Here is a 16458-nt window from a genome sequence, read left to right on the forward strand (position 1 = left end):
CAGCCAGCCCAGCTATGAACTCCACCAGCAATTTCTCTTTACAGTACCAGCTGGCCCCTCTTCCCAGTATCAGGTCAGTGTTTACACTAGCTGTTGTAACCAGTGGGTAGGTGGGGCAGTTTTCTCCTGAAGGCTTTGGGTAAATTTGAGTTGTGGCAGATGGAGACACTGAAGTCCACTGAAATGAAAGGATGTGCCCAGTGTCACACATGCCATGACATGGCTCTGTTGCCAAGCACAGTTGGTCAGAGGGGTCAAAAGAGGGCGGGGAGGCCCTGGCACATGTTGCCCAGAGAAGCTGTGGCTGCCCCTGGATCCCTGGAAGTGTCCAAGGCCAGGTTGGAGCAACCTGGGCTAGTGGGAGGTGTCCCTGCCCATGACAGGGGGTGGAATGAGATGAGCTTTCAGGTCCCTTCCAAGCCAAACCTTTCTGTGGTTCCATGATTCTATGAAAAGGCCGTGCAAATTCCCTGGGCTGTTCCCATGGCATTAACACAGTGGAGATGGAGCATAAAGCTGATTTCAGTGTTGGCACATTTTATTCAGAGTGGCCAAGGAGAACAGGGTGGAGAAAGGTCTCCTTGTGCTGTGTTTGGATCTGCAGCTTTTCTATTGGTTTCCCCTTGGCAGGACATCCAGCATCATGCCCAGGCAAGAGCTTGGTGCTGAGTGCTCCTAACATGACGCATTAATCCAAAAATGTCTCCACTCTTTGCAGGTCTCATTCAGAAAAGAAAATATCTTTGTCAGGGCTGGGGATGTCTTCAGCATCCAGCACAATGCAGGCTCAGGCTCCTTCCTGCGGTGCCAGCCCAGTGCCACATCCCCATCCAGAGCCAACGTGCTCCGTGTGAACTCCTCCGAGTGGGCGCTGGGCCCGTCCGAGGGCTCCGTGGGCCCCCCCCGGGTGAACAGCACCGTGTGCTCGCTGCGTGTCCGCTATGCCGAGGAGCAGCTGGTCCCGGTGCTCAGCCCCCACAACGCGGGGCTGGACCAGCCTGGTCTCTACACGGTCAGAGCCAGCGTGGACAGCGGGGTCTTCAGCGCCAACCTGTCCTGCAGCTTCCGGGTGGCCTCACGGGTGTCAGGCCTGCGTGTCATCCACCCCGCTCCCCAGGGCAGCAGGGTCTACCTGCCCACCAACCACACCACCCTGGTGCTCAAACTGTCCTCGGGGGTGAACGCCACGGCCACCTGGCTGGGGGACAACCACAGCGTGCCCTTCACGGGGGCCTGCCCGGCGGCCGTGGCACCGCTCACGGCGCAGTGTGCCAGGGACAACAACGACACCTGGTTCGCTGTGGTGCAGCTGAGCGGCCTCAGGGAGGGGCTCAGCACCCACGTGCTGGTGGCGGAGAACGAAGTGAGCTCCCAGAACATCACGGTCACGGTGAAGGTGGAGGAGCCGATCCGCGGGCTGAGGGCCACCCCCGACCCCGAGAGCAGGGTCCTGCTGAACACACGGGTGGTGAGTGGTGGCTGCCGCCCTTAATTCACCAGCTGGGTTTTTAGCCTTCCCCTTTAGCCCGTAGGTGTGTGTTTGGCTCTGGGGAGGCTGGGCTGGGGGGAGCACTGCTTGCTGCTAAGCTCCCAGGCCGTGCTGCCCGCGCTGCTGCAGACACAGGCATGTGGCACAAGCACTGGTGCTCTCCAGCAGGAAGGCAGCTTGGCTGTATGTTCCCTTGAATCCCCTCAGAGGTAAGGCAGTACCTCCTGCGAGGGGGATACTGGCTTTCCACTTCCACAGAAACCAGAGGCGTTATGAGAGGCCAGTGTTTACCTTCTTTTGACTTGTCAAGACGTTCAGATTTGCTCTGCTAAATCCTTACATCAGCTGGCTGAAGCTGTAAAAAAGCTTCGTCCATCCAAGTCTTAGGGTTCCTCTGGCGTTTCCAGTCTTTTTGTTTTCCAAGCCCCTGTCCCCAGAGCTGCAGCCCTGGGAACCTGTTCAGCAACTGCCCCAAATGCTCTGTTCAAGCTCTGGCTGCTTCCAGCAGATCCTGCACCTCCACCTCTTGGTCTCACCCTTCCTGGCTGCCACAGTCTGCTCAGGAGGCCCTACTGGAGTGAGGACGGGGCAGATCAAGCCCTTCAGCCTTTGGGTCAGGCACCGTCCATGGGCGAGGGTCAGAGGCTCAGCTTACAGGTGTAGCTAAAGCCGAGTTGTTTATTTGCAGATATCAGAAGGTTTTTTAGACCTGATCCCAAGAGCAGAGTGCTGGGCTGTGGGAGCAGGGAGTGTGGGGTGTGCTCCCTGCTCTGCTGGTCAGGGTCTGCATTTCTCCATCAGCAGCAGAGCCCCAGATGATGTGTCACCTCTGTGTCATGCTCTGAGGGCACTGTCTGCAGGTGTGAGGTGCCTCCCAGTCTGACCCTGCTCCCTCTCCAGTTCAGCTGGAGATCTCCTGGGAAGTGCTGGGCATGCTTTTCTCTTGCACTAGTATGAAATGTTCTCATGCCTTTCAGAGCTACATCCCTGTGATGGAGGCTGGGTCAGATGTGACTTTCCGATGGACAGTAGATGATAAGCCATCTTTCACTTTTTACAATGTTGTCTTCAACGTTATCTACCAAAGCCCAGCCGTGTACAAGCTTTCGGTAAGCCAAGGCCTTTCCCATGATACCATTTCAACCCTGGGTTTCCATCTCATCCCACAAACTCAGCGGGAAGAGCAGCAGGGAGAGGAGAAGACAGAATTGAGCTGAGGTTTTCACTGTGCTCCCAACGAGCTCATCTGCTATTTCTCATTGAGCTGCTCTTGCAAATGCAAATAGTTTCTTCTGTTCTTCCATTAATTCACTTTATTCCTCATCTTTGCTTTCTCCTCTTTTCTCCTTGTTCTCCTTTCTGCTCACGGAGTGTCTGTGCTTCCTCCTCTCCAGCAGGAATGAGGCAGGAGATACGGATTCAGAACCAGGCAGAGGCAAGATGCAAACATAAGACTTCTGTAGGCAGGACAGACCTCCCACAAGCTCTTCTGTTCTCTGTCCTGTTCTCTTCCTCCTGATGCAGACTGGAACTGGGTTTTGTCATGGCCTCAGAAGGATGGAGCAGAGAGTCTGGGCCAAGGGAGGTGTGTGTTGTGGAACAAGAGTTTATCTCTGGCCAGGACATCTCTCTGTGTCATGCCCTGTACTGCCAGGTGGAGTCTGCTCTCATCCAGGTGCTTGATCCTCTTGCAGGGTGACTTGGCTTCCTGAGGAGACGCCAGGCCCAGCTCCAAGGCCACGCTAGCACTAATTTGCTTGGTGCAGCACTAATTTGCTGGGTGAAGCACTGTGCTGACAAGCCTGGGGCGCTTTTACTTACAGAGCTGACAAGGTGCCATTAGCCTGGGGGGTGCTGGGTTCAGTGTAGCAGTCACAGAAGCCTAGACATGAACTTCTCTTACACGTTGGGGTGAGATATCTCTACTCAACTGGGTTTGCAGGGTTCCTCTGTCAGCAGCTCCTGCAGGTGAGGAGGTGGCAAGATGCTCTGTCACCAGGTGCCCTGTCAGCGTTTCATGCCTAAATAATCTTGAGGACCCTGCTCTATTTCTGTTGTGTCTCTTGCCTCTCTTTCCTCCTCGGCCCAGCCTTGGTCTCTCTCTCTGTGCCCACCACACCAGGATCCTGGAGGTGCACTTCATGTGCTTGATTTTATGAGCCTCTCCCATCCCTGCTCTCTGTGCTTGAAGCCACTCATCTGCCCCTGTCCCAAGGTGTCTGTTGTCCCCTTGGTGGCCTGTGTTCAGCAGCTGGAGACTGTGCAGGGCATGTTGGAGCCAGCACAGGGGTAACTGGCAAGTTCAGAGCCAGAGGAGCCTCTGGATGAGAAGCTCCTCTCTTTCCCTCTTGCTGTAGCACCAGTCCTTCCTTGGGCTGACTGTACTGGTGGTTCCAGCAAGAGATGGCTTTGCCAGGTGGGTGACCTGCCAGCCTAGGCTGCTTTCCAGTTCCATCCAGGCTCTTGCCCTGCCTCCCTGCCCCAGGGGCCATTCTTCTCTGCGCTGGCCTGCTCGCCTGCCTGGTGGGACATCTTGAGTGCAGTGAAGCCTCACGCTCAGAGGGCAGCACGATGAGGTGATCCCCAGCACAGTCTCTGTCCCACTGTCCTTCCCAGCTCACCGCCTCCAACCACGTCAGCAACTTCACGGTCAATTACAACGTCACGGTGGAGATGATGAATAAGATGAAGAACCTGACAGTGGTGGGTGTCCTGCCAGTCCTGCCCCAGAACAGCACCGTGGAGCTCACGGCGAGGGTGCACGTTGATTCGGCTGTGGAGGCTCTGTTCCTGTGAGTCCTTTGCTACTTCCCCAAACTTAGGACCTTTCTGTGCATATCTTACCTTGCCTGCACTGTTTCTCTCCCCAGGGCCAGCTGGTCCATCTCTCAGATGCTGCCTAGTTAATTTGAAATCCCTGTGGGTCAGTCAGACTGGCTGGGACCTGTAGTTCAGTTCACTCTTTTAAAGTATTGCACACTGCTCTAATATTGGGTTCCTCCTCCTCTTACCAGTGCTGTGCTCCTCTCAGCATTGGGCACAGCTACTGCTTTGATACTTGTCATGCTGTTTCCTATGTTTCTTTTGGAAAACCCAGCTCCGACCTGAAAGACAGGCCAGGATTCCTCTGGGATTTCCATGATTTTCCTGTTGTGCAGTGTAACACTGTTTACCTGTTTCTCCAGGTGGGATTTTGGAGATGGTGTCCAGGAGACATACCTGTTCAAACCTCCCTACAACAAGTCTTTCCTTGTTCCTGATCCCAGTGTCCATGAGGTTGTCATTGAGCACAATGTTTCACACATCTACCAAGACCCAGGTATGGTCAGGAAGGTTCTTTGGGCAAGAAGGGGCTCAGGTGTTTTTGTTATGAGGGGACTACAAGACACCATCCAATAAAACCAAGGCATGGAAGTCATTACCTTGTTCCTGAACGAATGGCCAGTGACTGGAAGTCTCCAGTTGCCATCCTCTATAACTGTGTTTCTTGGAGAGGTTTGGCCATGCTGTAAGAAGCAGGTCTACCACACACAGTCCATTTTTGGGCAGCCTCAGTGGATAGATAGAGGAGGGGCAGGGCAGGGTCTGTGCTGGTGGGAGGGATGGGCAACAAGGAAGGTCTGTTCTGTGGGCAAATAGAAAGAAAATCTTTTCTCTGTACCTGCTGGACTGGCTCCTTACTTGGTGTTTGGTCCTCATGCACATGTCCTGGTGTAGTTCCTGCTGGTCCTGGGCTGGAGCAGGGAAAGCCTTGGGTGTGCACAGCACAGGGGCAGACAGACATGTCCTCACCCTGGTCTTGCTCTGCTCTCTTCCAATGCAGGAGAATATGCCCTGATGGTTGTCGTGTCCAACCAGTTCGAGAACCTCACACACTTGACCCCAGTTCACGTCCACAGTTACCTGGTTGACGTGAAGGTGGAAGCAGAGGAGGAAGTTTTAGTCGTGAGCCGCCCGGTGACCTTCCGAGCCCATCCCCTGCCATCCCCCTATGGTGTCGTGTACACCTGGGACTTCGGGGACAGGTCCCCCCTGCTCACAGAGTTCCAGCCTACAGTGACCCACAGCTACGCCCAGAGAGGGGTGTACAACGTCACCGTGACAGCCAACAACACCGTGAGCAGTGTGGAGACAGTGGAGTGCTACCAGGTGTTTGAGGAGATCACTGGGCTCCGTGTTTCCGCGGGCGAGGCAGCAGAGCTGGGAGCGTCTGTCACCATCAACGCCTCCGTGCAGACCGGGGACAGCATCACCTGGGTGTTCGACCTGGGGGACGGGACGGTGCTGAGGAGTCAGGAGCCAGTGGTAGAACACGTGTACATAAAGGACATCAACTGCACTGTGAATGTGACTGCTGTGAATCCCGTGAACTCCATCTCCCAGGCTGTTCCTGTTCGGATATTTGTCCTGGAAGTGCTCAAAATAGAGCCAGCTTCTTGCATCCTGGAGCACCCGGACGTGCAGCTCACCGCGTACGTGACGGGGAATCCTGAGGAGTACATCTTTGACTGGACTTTTGGAGATGGCTCCTCTAATGTCACAGTCAGGGGGGACCCTGGGGTGAGGCACAACTTCACCCGAAGCGGGACGTTCCTGCTCTCCCTGACTCTCTCCAGCAGGTTTAACAAGGCTCACTATTTCACCAGTGTCTGTGTGGAGCCAGAGATAGTCAATGTCACCCTTCTCCCTTCCAAGCACTTTGTGAGGCTTGGGGAAGAGAGTACCTTCCAGGTCAGTGCCGTGCCTCCCTACCAGTACCGCTACCGCTGGGATTTCGGGAACAACGAGTCCGCCAGATCGAGTGGGACCGAGGTGACCTACACCTACAAGAACACAGGGGTCTTCCTGGTCACAGTGACTGTCTCCAACAACGTCTCTTTCAACAACGACACAGCATTTGTGGAAGTCCAGGAACCAGTTGGGGTAGCGAAGATTGAATATAATGGGACAGATGTTTTGGAGCTGAACCAGATCTACCTGTTCTCTGCCAGCATGAATGGAACCAAAGTGAGTTACTGCTGGGACTTTGGAGATGGCACTACCCAGCCTGGGCAAGTCGCCACCCACTCCTACAACAGCACGGGCCGTTACAGCATTACCGTGATGGGCCAGAACGACGTGAGCTCTAACGAGACCACCATCGACGTCACCGTGAAACGTCGCCTCTTTGGCCTCACCATCAATGCCAGCAGGACAGTGGTGCCACTGAATGGGTCGGTGAGTTTTGTAGCCACCCTCGTGGCTGGCACTGCCATCCGCTACTCGTGGATCCTCTGCGATCGGTGCACTCCTATCCAAGGCTCCTCCACAATTTCCTACACCTTCCGGTCCGTGGGCACGTTCAACGTCATTGTGACAGCAGAGAACAAGATCAGCTCGTTGCAGGACAGCATCTACGTCTACGTCCTGGAGCAGATTGAGGGCCTGCAGGTGGCCAGCGGTGACCTGGTGGAGGACATGTATTTCCCAACAAACAAAACACTCCATTTGCAGGCCGTGGTGAGAGAGGGAACAAACATCTCCTACAGCTGGGTAGTCCAGCGGGATGGCAATGCTGTGCAGACCTCCTCTGGGAAAACTTTCTCCTTTAGCGTCCCTGAAGCTGGGAACTACACTGTCTATCTGAAGGCCACCAATATGCTGGGATGTGCCACTGTTAACAGGACACTGGAGTTTGTTGAAAGCCTTGGTCTCCTAAAGCCCTACGCCTTCCCCAACCCAGCTGCTATTAATGCCTCTGTTAACATAAGTGCCACCATAACCAGTGGCACTGGCATCACGTACGTGTGGTACCTCGAGGATGGCTCCTCTCCTGTTACTTCTGAACCCTTCATTATACACTCCTTCCAAAGCCCTGGGGTCATCGAGGTCATCGTCGGAGCAGAAAACAAGCTGAATTCAACCAATTCAACAATTTCTATCTGTGTAGAGGAGGTTATAGAGGGGCTGAGTATAGGGACAGCAGAGCTGGACTGTAGGTATGTCTCATCAGGCTCCACGGTGGTCTTTGAGGGGGAGCTGCAGAAAGGGACTGAAGTGACCTGGCTTTGGGAGGTGCCCAATGGCACCTTGACTGGCCAGTCTGTGGCAGTCACATTCCCTACAGCGGGGCTTTATACAGTCCATCTGAACGCATCCAACGACATCAGCTGGGCTCTGGCCAGCAGGAATATCTCAGTGCTGGACAGGATCCAAGGTCTGGAAGTTCTCGCCAGCAAGAAGGTGGTGGAGCCAGGGGAGCAGGTCACCTTTGTGATCAGGATGTTGTCAGGTACCTCTGTGAGTTACCTGGTGAGCATAAGCGGGGACTACTCTGTGGTGCTCAACGGGTCCAGGTACACCCATGAGTTCACCAAGAGCGGTGATTACCTGGTGACTGTGACTGTGCAGAACCAGATCAGCATCGCACACGCCCAGGTGCTCATCTCTGTCCTGGAGGCCATCCGGGATGTCAGGCTCCTGAACTGCTGTGAGGAGGGCATCCCCACAGGCACAGAGAAGAGCCTCAGTGCCCGCGTGGGGAGCGGCTCCCGTGTGTCCTTCTCCTGGCGGTTCTCCCTGTGGAAAGAGCAAGGTCGGTCTGTGGTCACTGTGTCAGGAGAGAGTGTTTCCTACACTCCAGAAGCTGCAGGGCTGCTTGAGATTCACCTCAGTGCCTTCAATGACTTGGGAAGTGTCAATATCACCAGAACCATCCAGGTCCAAGACCCGATAGTCCAGGTCTCCCTCTCTGCCTCCAATGCCTTTGTCAACAGGACGGCGCTGTTCGAAGCCACGGTGGTGCCCAGCAGCAGGAGCGTTGAGTTCTTGTGGAGCTTTGGGGATGGTTCTTCCACTCAAACAACCAGGGTTGCAGTGGCCAACTATTCCTACCTGAGTCCCGGGGATTACCTGGTGGAGGTGAATGCCACCAATCTCATCAGCTTCTTCATAGCCCAGCTCACTGTCACCGTCAAAGTCCTGGAGTGCGAGGAGCCGGAGGTGGAGTTGGCCTTGCCCCCCCAGGTAGTCATGAAGCGATCCCAGAGGAACTATCTGGAGGCACAGATTGACCTCCGAGGGTGCATCAAGTACCAGACAGAGCACCTGTGGGAGATCTACCGAGCACCCAGCTGCATGGACCTGGATGACTCCAGCAGGATCCGGCTGCCGAACGTTGACGTGAACAGGCCCCAGCTGGTTATCCCAAAGCTCGCCCTGCACGTTGGGAACTATTGCTTCATGTTTATTGTCTCCTTTGGAGATACCCCCCTGTCCAAAAGCATCTTTGCCAATGTGACTGTGATCCCAAGTAAGCTGGTCCCAATCATTGATGGGGGGTCATACCGTGTATGGTCCAACACTCAGGACTTAATCTTGGACGGGGAGAAGTCCTACGACCCGAACTTGGATGACGGCGAACAGACCCCACTGTTGTACGAGTGGTCCTGTACGTACTCCTCCAAGGTAAGAGCAGTCTTGCACAGCCAGGGTGACCGCTGGGGAGCTCCAGCTGCACGTCAGCTCCACTACAAACACGTCTGGCCTGAAATAGCTGCTGACTGCAGTTCTGGGGGCTGAGGGCTCTGGTCCCTGTCCCATTAACAGTTAAATGTCTCTAATGCCATCAGGGGACAGAGTTAGACTTCAGAGAGGTCAAGTGACCATAAGTTGTGGTCACAAGCAGGTCACTGTCCTCACATGCTGAAGTGGTCTGACCCTGCACTGATGGAGGGGCAAGAGAGAACTGCCCTGCAGATCCTGATGGGAGATCCACCTCAGGAGCACTTTTTGATTGAATGTGGGATTCTTTTGCTTGTAAAATGTTGTGTTTTCTATATATTTGCCTCAAAATAGCAAGATGTGAAGTGTCTGTGGATTAGACCTTTTGAGTTATTGTGAGCTTTTTGTGATTCTTGGCAACGTTTATAAGCTATTTAATGAAGAATTAATTGCTATAAAATAAGAATCTGAAGCTCAGATGAAACACAGGAGTATTCCAAGTACTGTTTACTAACCTGAAGAGTAGGATGATGTGTTTTGTTGTCCACACACGCCCTGTTTCTCCCACCCCAGTGGTGGCACTGCACAGCGAGGTCTGTGGCAGTGACTCTGTGTGGACCTGAATGTTTTGGCTGTGGACTAACCCGACTTGCACCCGTACCAAGGAGGGTTTGAAAGTTCTTTTCTCCTTGCAAGCAGAGCTCGGCTGCAGGGTGCTCTCTGAATTTCAGTGCCAGTGAAGGAATTGTCACAATTCCCAAAGCTGAATTAGAAGCAGATGTGGCGTACACGTTCGACCTCACCGTCAGGAAGGGGGACATGAGTCCTGAGGCCACCAACCAAACCGTACGTACCACAGACAACTGTCACTGCTCTCCTTGGGTGCCTGTTGCTGGACACAGCCAAACTGGGAGTCACAGAATTATAGAATGGTAGGGTTGGAAGGACCTTCCACCCCCTGCCATGGGCAGGGACACCTCCCACTACCCCAGTTTGCTACAAGCCTTGTCCAACCTGGCCTTGGACACTTCCAGGGATGGGGCAGCCACAGCTTCTCTGAGCAACCTGTGCCAGGGCCTCCCCACCCTCTCAGGGAAGAATTAGTCCCCAGATTTTAGGGCATCACTGGGGCTCTGTAACTGATCTCATCCAGGTTGTTGGCAGGAGCAGACGTTGGTATTTCTGTGAGAGAGCCATCTTACAGTCATCTTCCTTGGGCAGCACTTTTTGCTTCTCCTACCAAGTTCTTTTAGTTTCTGTATAGAATCATGTGGGTTGGAAAAGACCTTTAAGATCATTGAGTCCCACCATGGGCCAGCGAAGGAGCCCGGCCATGGTCGGTGGCTCTCCCAGCACTTTATGCAGTCTTGGCTCTTCACATCCCACAGCAGCAGGGTCTTCCCTGGTTTTTGCCCAGAGAGAGCTTCCTAAGACCTGGTGCTTAATTCTACTGTCAACAGTTCCTCTCTTCTCTCCTTCCAAATTTTTTGAAGGGAGGATTTTCTTAAGTGCATGTTGTTTATGACACATTAAGCCCAAGGCCAAGCGCACCCGCAGCCCGACGGTTCATGTCAGGAACGTTCATCTGGTGCACTTGGCAATTAGAGGTGTAGTTACTCTGAAAGTGGAAACTCTTACTGCCGGGGTTTGAAACCAGAGCTGGAGGATGAAAAGAAAAAAATGAAATTGATAGTCTTTCAAGGACATTCCGTACTATCTGGTTTCCATGCGCGAGCGCAAAACAATGATCCCAGTGTCGCAGGAAATTTGCAAATACTGGAGGAATGAATGGAGCTTCAATGCTCTCAGGCTTAATGCTGGGGAATATTTATCCTCTTTTAAGAGTCTGCCATGTTAAACAATGTCTTCATTACTGTCTTTGAATTCCTAATGCTCGTTATGCCAGGACAGAGGGCTCTGTCCAAGACTGGACAGGCCTGTTTCCTTGGGGATTAAAGGAATTTAGACGAAGTACAGGGGTCAGAGCTCAAAAGCTGTTGTGTCTGAGCCACCGGTGCCTCTGCTCTCTCTGGGTGCTCTGCCAGGAAGGTGTGGTAGATATCTTGAGAAGTGCAGTTAGATTCCAGCTAAAACCTTGGAACAACATGCTGCTCTCTGGAAAAGGTGGTTCTTCCATCCCTAACCTACAGCCAAAGCAGGGTTTGCTGGGAATTCAGCACAGGGGGCCAGAGGAACATTTTGAAAGCAATTTATGTTGTTAAAGTATAGATAAAGTAAATCCAGAATGACCTAGATTGGCCCAGTTTGGCATTGAGTGGCTCTTGAAAACCAGTGACAGAACTGGGCAGTGTGAGAGCAGTGATATAGCTTAAATCTGACTGGTAATCCTTTGGGAATCCCTTCCTCCTGTTTCCTTAGCATAGGCTGGGCTGGTGCACAGCGATTCCCCCTTTCAGAACCGGGTGCTGGGATGTGTCCTTACATTTTAGTTGTCTGTATTTTGGTGTCAGATCTTCTAATGGAGCCTCTTGCTTTCCCAGGTGTTCATCAAAAGGGGAGGAGTCCCTATCGTGTCCCTGGAGTGTGTTTCCTGCAAGGCTCAGTCTGTCTACGAAGTCAGCAAGAGCTCCTACGTCTACCTGGAGGGGACCTGCCAGAACTGTCACAACGACTCCAAGCTTGGGGTAAAGTCATTGGTCTTTGCTTCACCTTTGGTAAAGTGTTTTTTCTCCATGCTGGTTGGCATTTTGCCTGTTATTCTGGTGGCTCAAGCAGAGGTGGTTTAGTCTCTCCTGATCCCCCGAGTACCTCCTGCCCTCCTCTGATTCCTGATTCCACTCCACAGCATCCCTGCAGCCTGTGGAGTGAAGCAGGTCTCAGAACGGGCAGTCCTGTTGCTCCCAGCAAGCCCAGCATGTCCTTGCCTGGCATTTTCTGCCTGGTTATCTCACTGTTTCTCTTGTTATCACAATTGTACTTTTGTGCTATTAACAGTAACCACCCAGGCCATGTTCAGCTTGAAGCATATAAAACATGGTATCCCGTGGAGACTCCACCAGTCCTTCATTTATTTCCTGTGTTTTGTACTCTGTATTATGAAATATTCTGTCGGAGGGTGATGTAATCCCAGAAACTAAAGTAGATCTCACAGTGGAAATATTCCCACCAGACATTTTGGAAAGGTTCCAGTTCTTGTTGCTGTAGCACACAAGACTAAAGCTGAATTATCAACTGCAAATTTGGCAGACGCTCCCACTAGAAATCTGTTACTTTTTATAAGAGACTCAATCTGAAAACATTTTAAGGACATAACTGCAGATTTAAACAAAACTTCTCCTGTCTTTCCATCCCTGCAGAGATGGGCAGCACACAGCTTTAAGAACAGGTCTCTCATCCTGGACAAAACGACGACCTCCACTGGGGACACGGGGATGAACCTGGTGCTGAGGCCGGGGGCACTGAAGGATGGCGAGGGCTACACCTTCACCCTGCACATCACAGACCTCACCACGGGGGAGGAGGGCTTCGCCTCCATCGACCTGCTCCCCAACCAGCCCCCCAAGGGGGGAGAGTGCTTCCTGTCTCCCCAAGGACCCCTCAGGGCGCTCATGACCAAGGTGCACTTTGAGTGTGCAGGTGAGAGCGTTGGGTGGGCACCTGCCAGTTCTCCCTGCCCCTCACAGGCAAAGCCTTCCCATGGCCAGTGTTACCAGATGCTCTTCCCACAGAGGTTTCTTTTGCCCCAAACTCCTACCCCAGGACATTGTTGGCCAGGGCTGAGCTCGGAAGCGGCTTGGCCCAGGAGCAGCTTTGCGTGCCCAAATTATGGAGCTCTAAAACTCATGATAGCAGGCAGGCAGTTTTATAAATCTTAATTCCTGTAGTTGAATGGTGACATCCAGGCCAGGCCAGCTCTTGGGGAAGAAACTGGTACTTCGATGCAGGAAAAAGAAGATGGTGCCCAAAACTGAGTCACATTTATGTGGGAAGAATCAAAAGACAAAGCACTGGGGCCAACTCTGCCATGTGGGCTGGATGTTCCCGCCGGCAGTTACCTTCCCAACCAGCTGCAGAGACAGCAACAACAAGCCCAGCTTTGGAAAAGTGGCCTGGCTGATGTCCCGTAGCCTTGGGCCAAGGACTAAGTGCCTCTGGAAACCAGATTTCCCCAAATGATTAGTGTTAGAGATTAGAGCTGTTTGTGCACAGTGCCGGGAAGCCACGCGGAGAGGGGATGGATGCTGCTGCTTCCAGGGCGCTGGTCACCGAGGCTGGGGGAGCAGCAGAGTGTGTTCAGCGTGATGGGGTTGTAACTTCGGGATGTTTTGAGCTGCCCAGAATAATGCTGAAATCCATTCCTCTTTGGAACGGTGGGAATTTTAGCTCTTAGATTGTTTTTAAGCTGAAGTGACAGACCAGGACACAGACCTACTGGTGGATGTCCAGCTCAGTGAGCCCTGGCAGAGCCAACACCTTCACTGGGGCTCACTGGCAAACATACAGAGCATTTCCCAGCCCCTGTGAAACTCCCCATAATTCCTGGGATCTCCAGGGAAACCTTCCTGCGGGTTTTATCCTTGACTCAGTTGTTCCTGAGATACTGAACTGCCAGAGGGCTGAGCCTCTGTCTAATGTCAGGCTTTGCAAGGCTTGTACAGAAGCCATGGCCTTGGTCAGTGCTGTTCCCAGTCCCAGCAGAGTTATTCCCATTTTTATTTTGATAATGGATTTTTCATAATCCTTTTAAATGTTACAAGACCCAAACACTGTCCCTCTCACCAGAGCAAGGTGACCCTTGCTGGGGACAGCAGCAAGGGCAGATCTGCAGAATCATCAGAGAAGCCTGGAATGGTTTGGGTTAGAAGGGACCTTAAAGCCCATCCAGTCCCACCCCCTGCCATGGGCAGGAACACCTTCCACTAGCCCGGGTTGCTCCAAACCCCGTCCATGCTGAAGGGCTGAGCAGGGTGGGACACCCCGGGGGAGGGAAGGGGCGCAGCCCAGACGGGTGGCCCAGGCTTTGGGAAGGTGTGTGCAGCCCCCCCGTGCCCTGGCCCCCCTCAGCCCCCCCGTGTGGGTTTCCCTTGCAGGCTGGCGGGACACGGAGGACGCGGAGGCCCCGCTGGTGTACATCCTGCTGGCCTCGCGCCGCCGCCGCGGCCACTTCCACGAGTTCTGCCTCTACAAGGGCAGCCGGGCCGAGCACGGCGCCTTCCTGCCCCCCGGCTTCCACGAGAGCGGCTTCCAGGTGTCCGTGTCCGTCCTCGTGCAGGACCAGCTGGGAGCCACCGTGGTGGCCATTAACAGGTAAGGGTCACCAACAGCATCAGTGTCCAGCCTGGGCTCCCTGTCCTGAAGGGCTCGGTGGATCCCGGTGAAAGGTTTGCCTCCTGGGAGAGGCTGTTGGCAGGAAGGGGTGGGGAGGCTTAGCAGAAGTGCAGTACAGAGAATTCCAGTCTTTGTGGATCATCGCTCAAGGGGAAGATTTTCCCAGAAGTTACTGCTTTCGTAGAATCTTGGAATCATGGAAACGTTAAGGCTTGAAAAGACTTCTAAGATCATCAGGTCCTAGAGCTGGGCTGATGAGGAGCCAGGTCTCAGGTCCATGGTGATTTTCCATGCAGCTCCTGCAAAGTGGGTGCCAGGGCATCAGCAGTGCTGTCTTTGTGGTTCACCCACCTGCTTCCCTGTTCTCTCCCTTCCCAGCCCCGGTGACAGTCTGCACTTAACCCAAATCCCTCTTTCCCTTGCAGCTCCATGGAAATTGGCTTACCTGAGGGCTTTCCCAGCCTTTCTCACTGGCTCTACAACCAAACTGACACTGTGCTCCAGGGATTGGTGAAACAAGGGGACCCTCAGCAGGTCATTGAGTACTCCCTGGCCCTCATCACCATCTTAAATGAGGTAACGCAGCTCTTTCTACTCAAGAGAGGCTTCCAGAAGTCCTTGTAGTCACCAGTAAAGTTCTTGGGCCAGATTTTGTACAAGAATGTAGGGAAATTACTAATTCTACAGCATCACCCTCCCGGCAGAATTCCCTTTCACTCCCACCTGAAGTGGGGCCCAGTCCTTCCATGTGCATCGCTATAGGCGAGGCAGGAATTTTGGGCTATACTTGTGTTTTCCTGCCTGGTAAGGGCCTGCTGCACTCCTGGAAGCCAGGCAGGGATGATCCCCCTGAGCACAGGACTCTGCTTAGCTGGGTAAGGACTACACTGGGCACTACTTCGCTATCAAGTGCAAGGCTGTTCAGATAATGGCTTGGAAAGCACAAGCAAAATTGAGAAAGTTCTGCTGGGAAACCAGCTCATTAGATCCCTCTGGGGAGAAGCAGAGTCGGGGAGGTACAGAGAGCATGGAAGAGGAGACTTAAGCTCAGCTCATCATCCTCTGTAACAACCTCCTAGATTTCCTCACTCTGTGTGCTTTTCTCCCCGCAGTATGAGAGATCCATGCTTCTGGAACCTGAGGCTGGGAATGAATTTGAGCTCCGGACCTGGACTCGCAACAACATCACGGAGACCCTGAACTCTCTGAAGGTGAACACTGTTGATGACATCCAGCAGATCTCGGCGGCCCTGGCGCAGTGCACGGTACGTTCCCGTCACCACCTCCCGCCTCTGGCCATCCAGCTGCTTCTTAGGTGCTCTCCAATCCTTGTTGTGCTTCCCTGGCTCCCTCCCCGACACAGGGAGGCTCCAGAAACACTGGAATAAAATGCTGGGGGAGTTGGAGAATCTCCGAGGACAGACTGGGCTCCCATCAGGAGTAGCACGAGTAGAGCTGGACCTGCCTTGGGCCAGGGGCAAGGACCAAGGCCTGATGTTCCTCCCAGCCCTGTTTCTACCCTACAAGATGAGAAACCCTCCTTTGCTCTGCTGCTGACTGGAAGTGCCTTGTTCCCCAGCCAGTTCCCAGTGCTGGGGCTGCTGCCTGGTGGATTGAGGAGGGAAGAGAGCCCAGTTATATAATGCACTTGGGGTTTGGTGGTCAGCCAGGCTGCTCTGGCATGATCCTCCTCCCCGCCCTCCCAAATCCTTGCTCTGGGGACTGGAGTCAGGTACCTTGGCCTCGGCTGTGCTTCGCCTCCAGCCAGGTCAGGGCCTTGCGCAGCGGGAACAGGCGTCGGAATGATGGACAGACTACTGCATGCCACCCACAGAGTGCCTGTCCTGGGCTCTCTTCTCTGCTTCAGAGCCTGCAGACCTCAGAAATCCCATCTTTCTGTTCATCTTTGTCCGGGGTTGGGGCTCAGCACATCCCTTTCCGTGCTGGATCGGTTTGTTTCTGTCTCTCCCACCTCCTCTTGCCTCGTGACTCGGTCTCGCTGTGGAAGCTTAGGTCTAGAAATAGAATTTTTATTCCACGAGAAAAGCTGACATTCCAGGATTAGTTTGTGCTCTGGATCGGAATGAAAAGCTTAGGAAAACAGTAATCTAGAATTTCCCAAGGGGTTGAGACAAGTGGAGTTCACACATTCCTTTCCTGTAGAAAGGTCCATCAGGGCTGTTACAGTTCTGATTTTA

General features: G+C 53.5%; 1 protein-coding gene across 1 annotated transcript in view; it reads left to right on the forward strand.

Moving 5' to 3' along the window:
• Nucleotides 1-16458, forward strand: part of PKD1 (polycystin 1, transient receptor potential channel interacting) — a 45307-nt gene that overhangs the window by 8911 nt on the left and 19938 nt on the right. Inside the window, exons 6-17 of the mRNA XM_017823037.1 lie at nt 4-73; nt 719-1468; nt 2467-2598; nt 4106-4281; nt 4675-4808; nt 5313-8935; nt 9668-9817; nt 11473-11616; nt 12289-12568; nt 14023-14239; nt 14686-14836; nt 15373-15525. Of these exons, the coding sequence (XP_017678526.1) occupies nt 4-73; nt 719-1468; nt 2467-2598; nt 4106-4281; nt 4675-4808; nt 5313-8935; nt 9668-9817; nt 11473-11616; nt 12289-12568; nt 14023-14239; nt 14686-14836; nt 15373-15525 (5980 nt within the window). The remainder of the gene's footprint in view (nt 1-3; nt 74-718; nt 1469-2466; nt 2599-4105; nt 4282-4674; nt 4809-5312; nt 8936-9667; nt 9818-11472; nt 11617-12288; nt 12569-14022; nt 14240-14685; nt 14837-15372; nt 15526-16458) is intronic.

Source organism: Lepidothrix coronata, unplaced genomic scaffold (genome assembly GCF_001604755.1).
Source record: "Lepidothrix coronata isolate B3197 unplaced genomic scaffold, Lepidothrix_coronata-1.0 Scaffold101, whole genome shotgun sequence".
NCBI classification, from domain to species: Eukaryota; Metazoa; Chordata; class Aves; order Passeriformes; family Pipridae; genus Lepidothrix; species Lepidothrix coronata.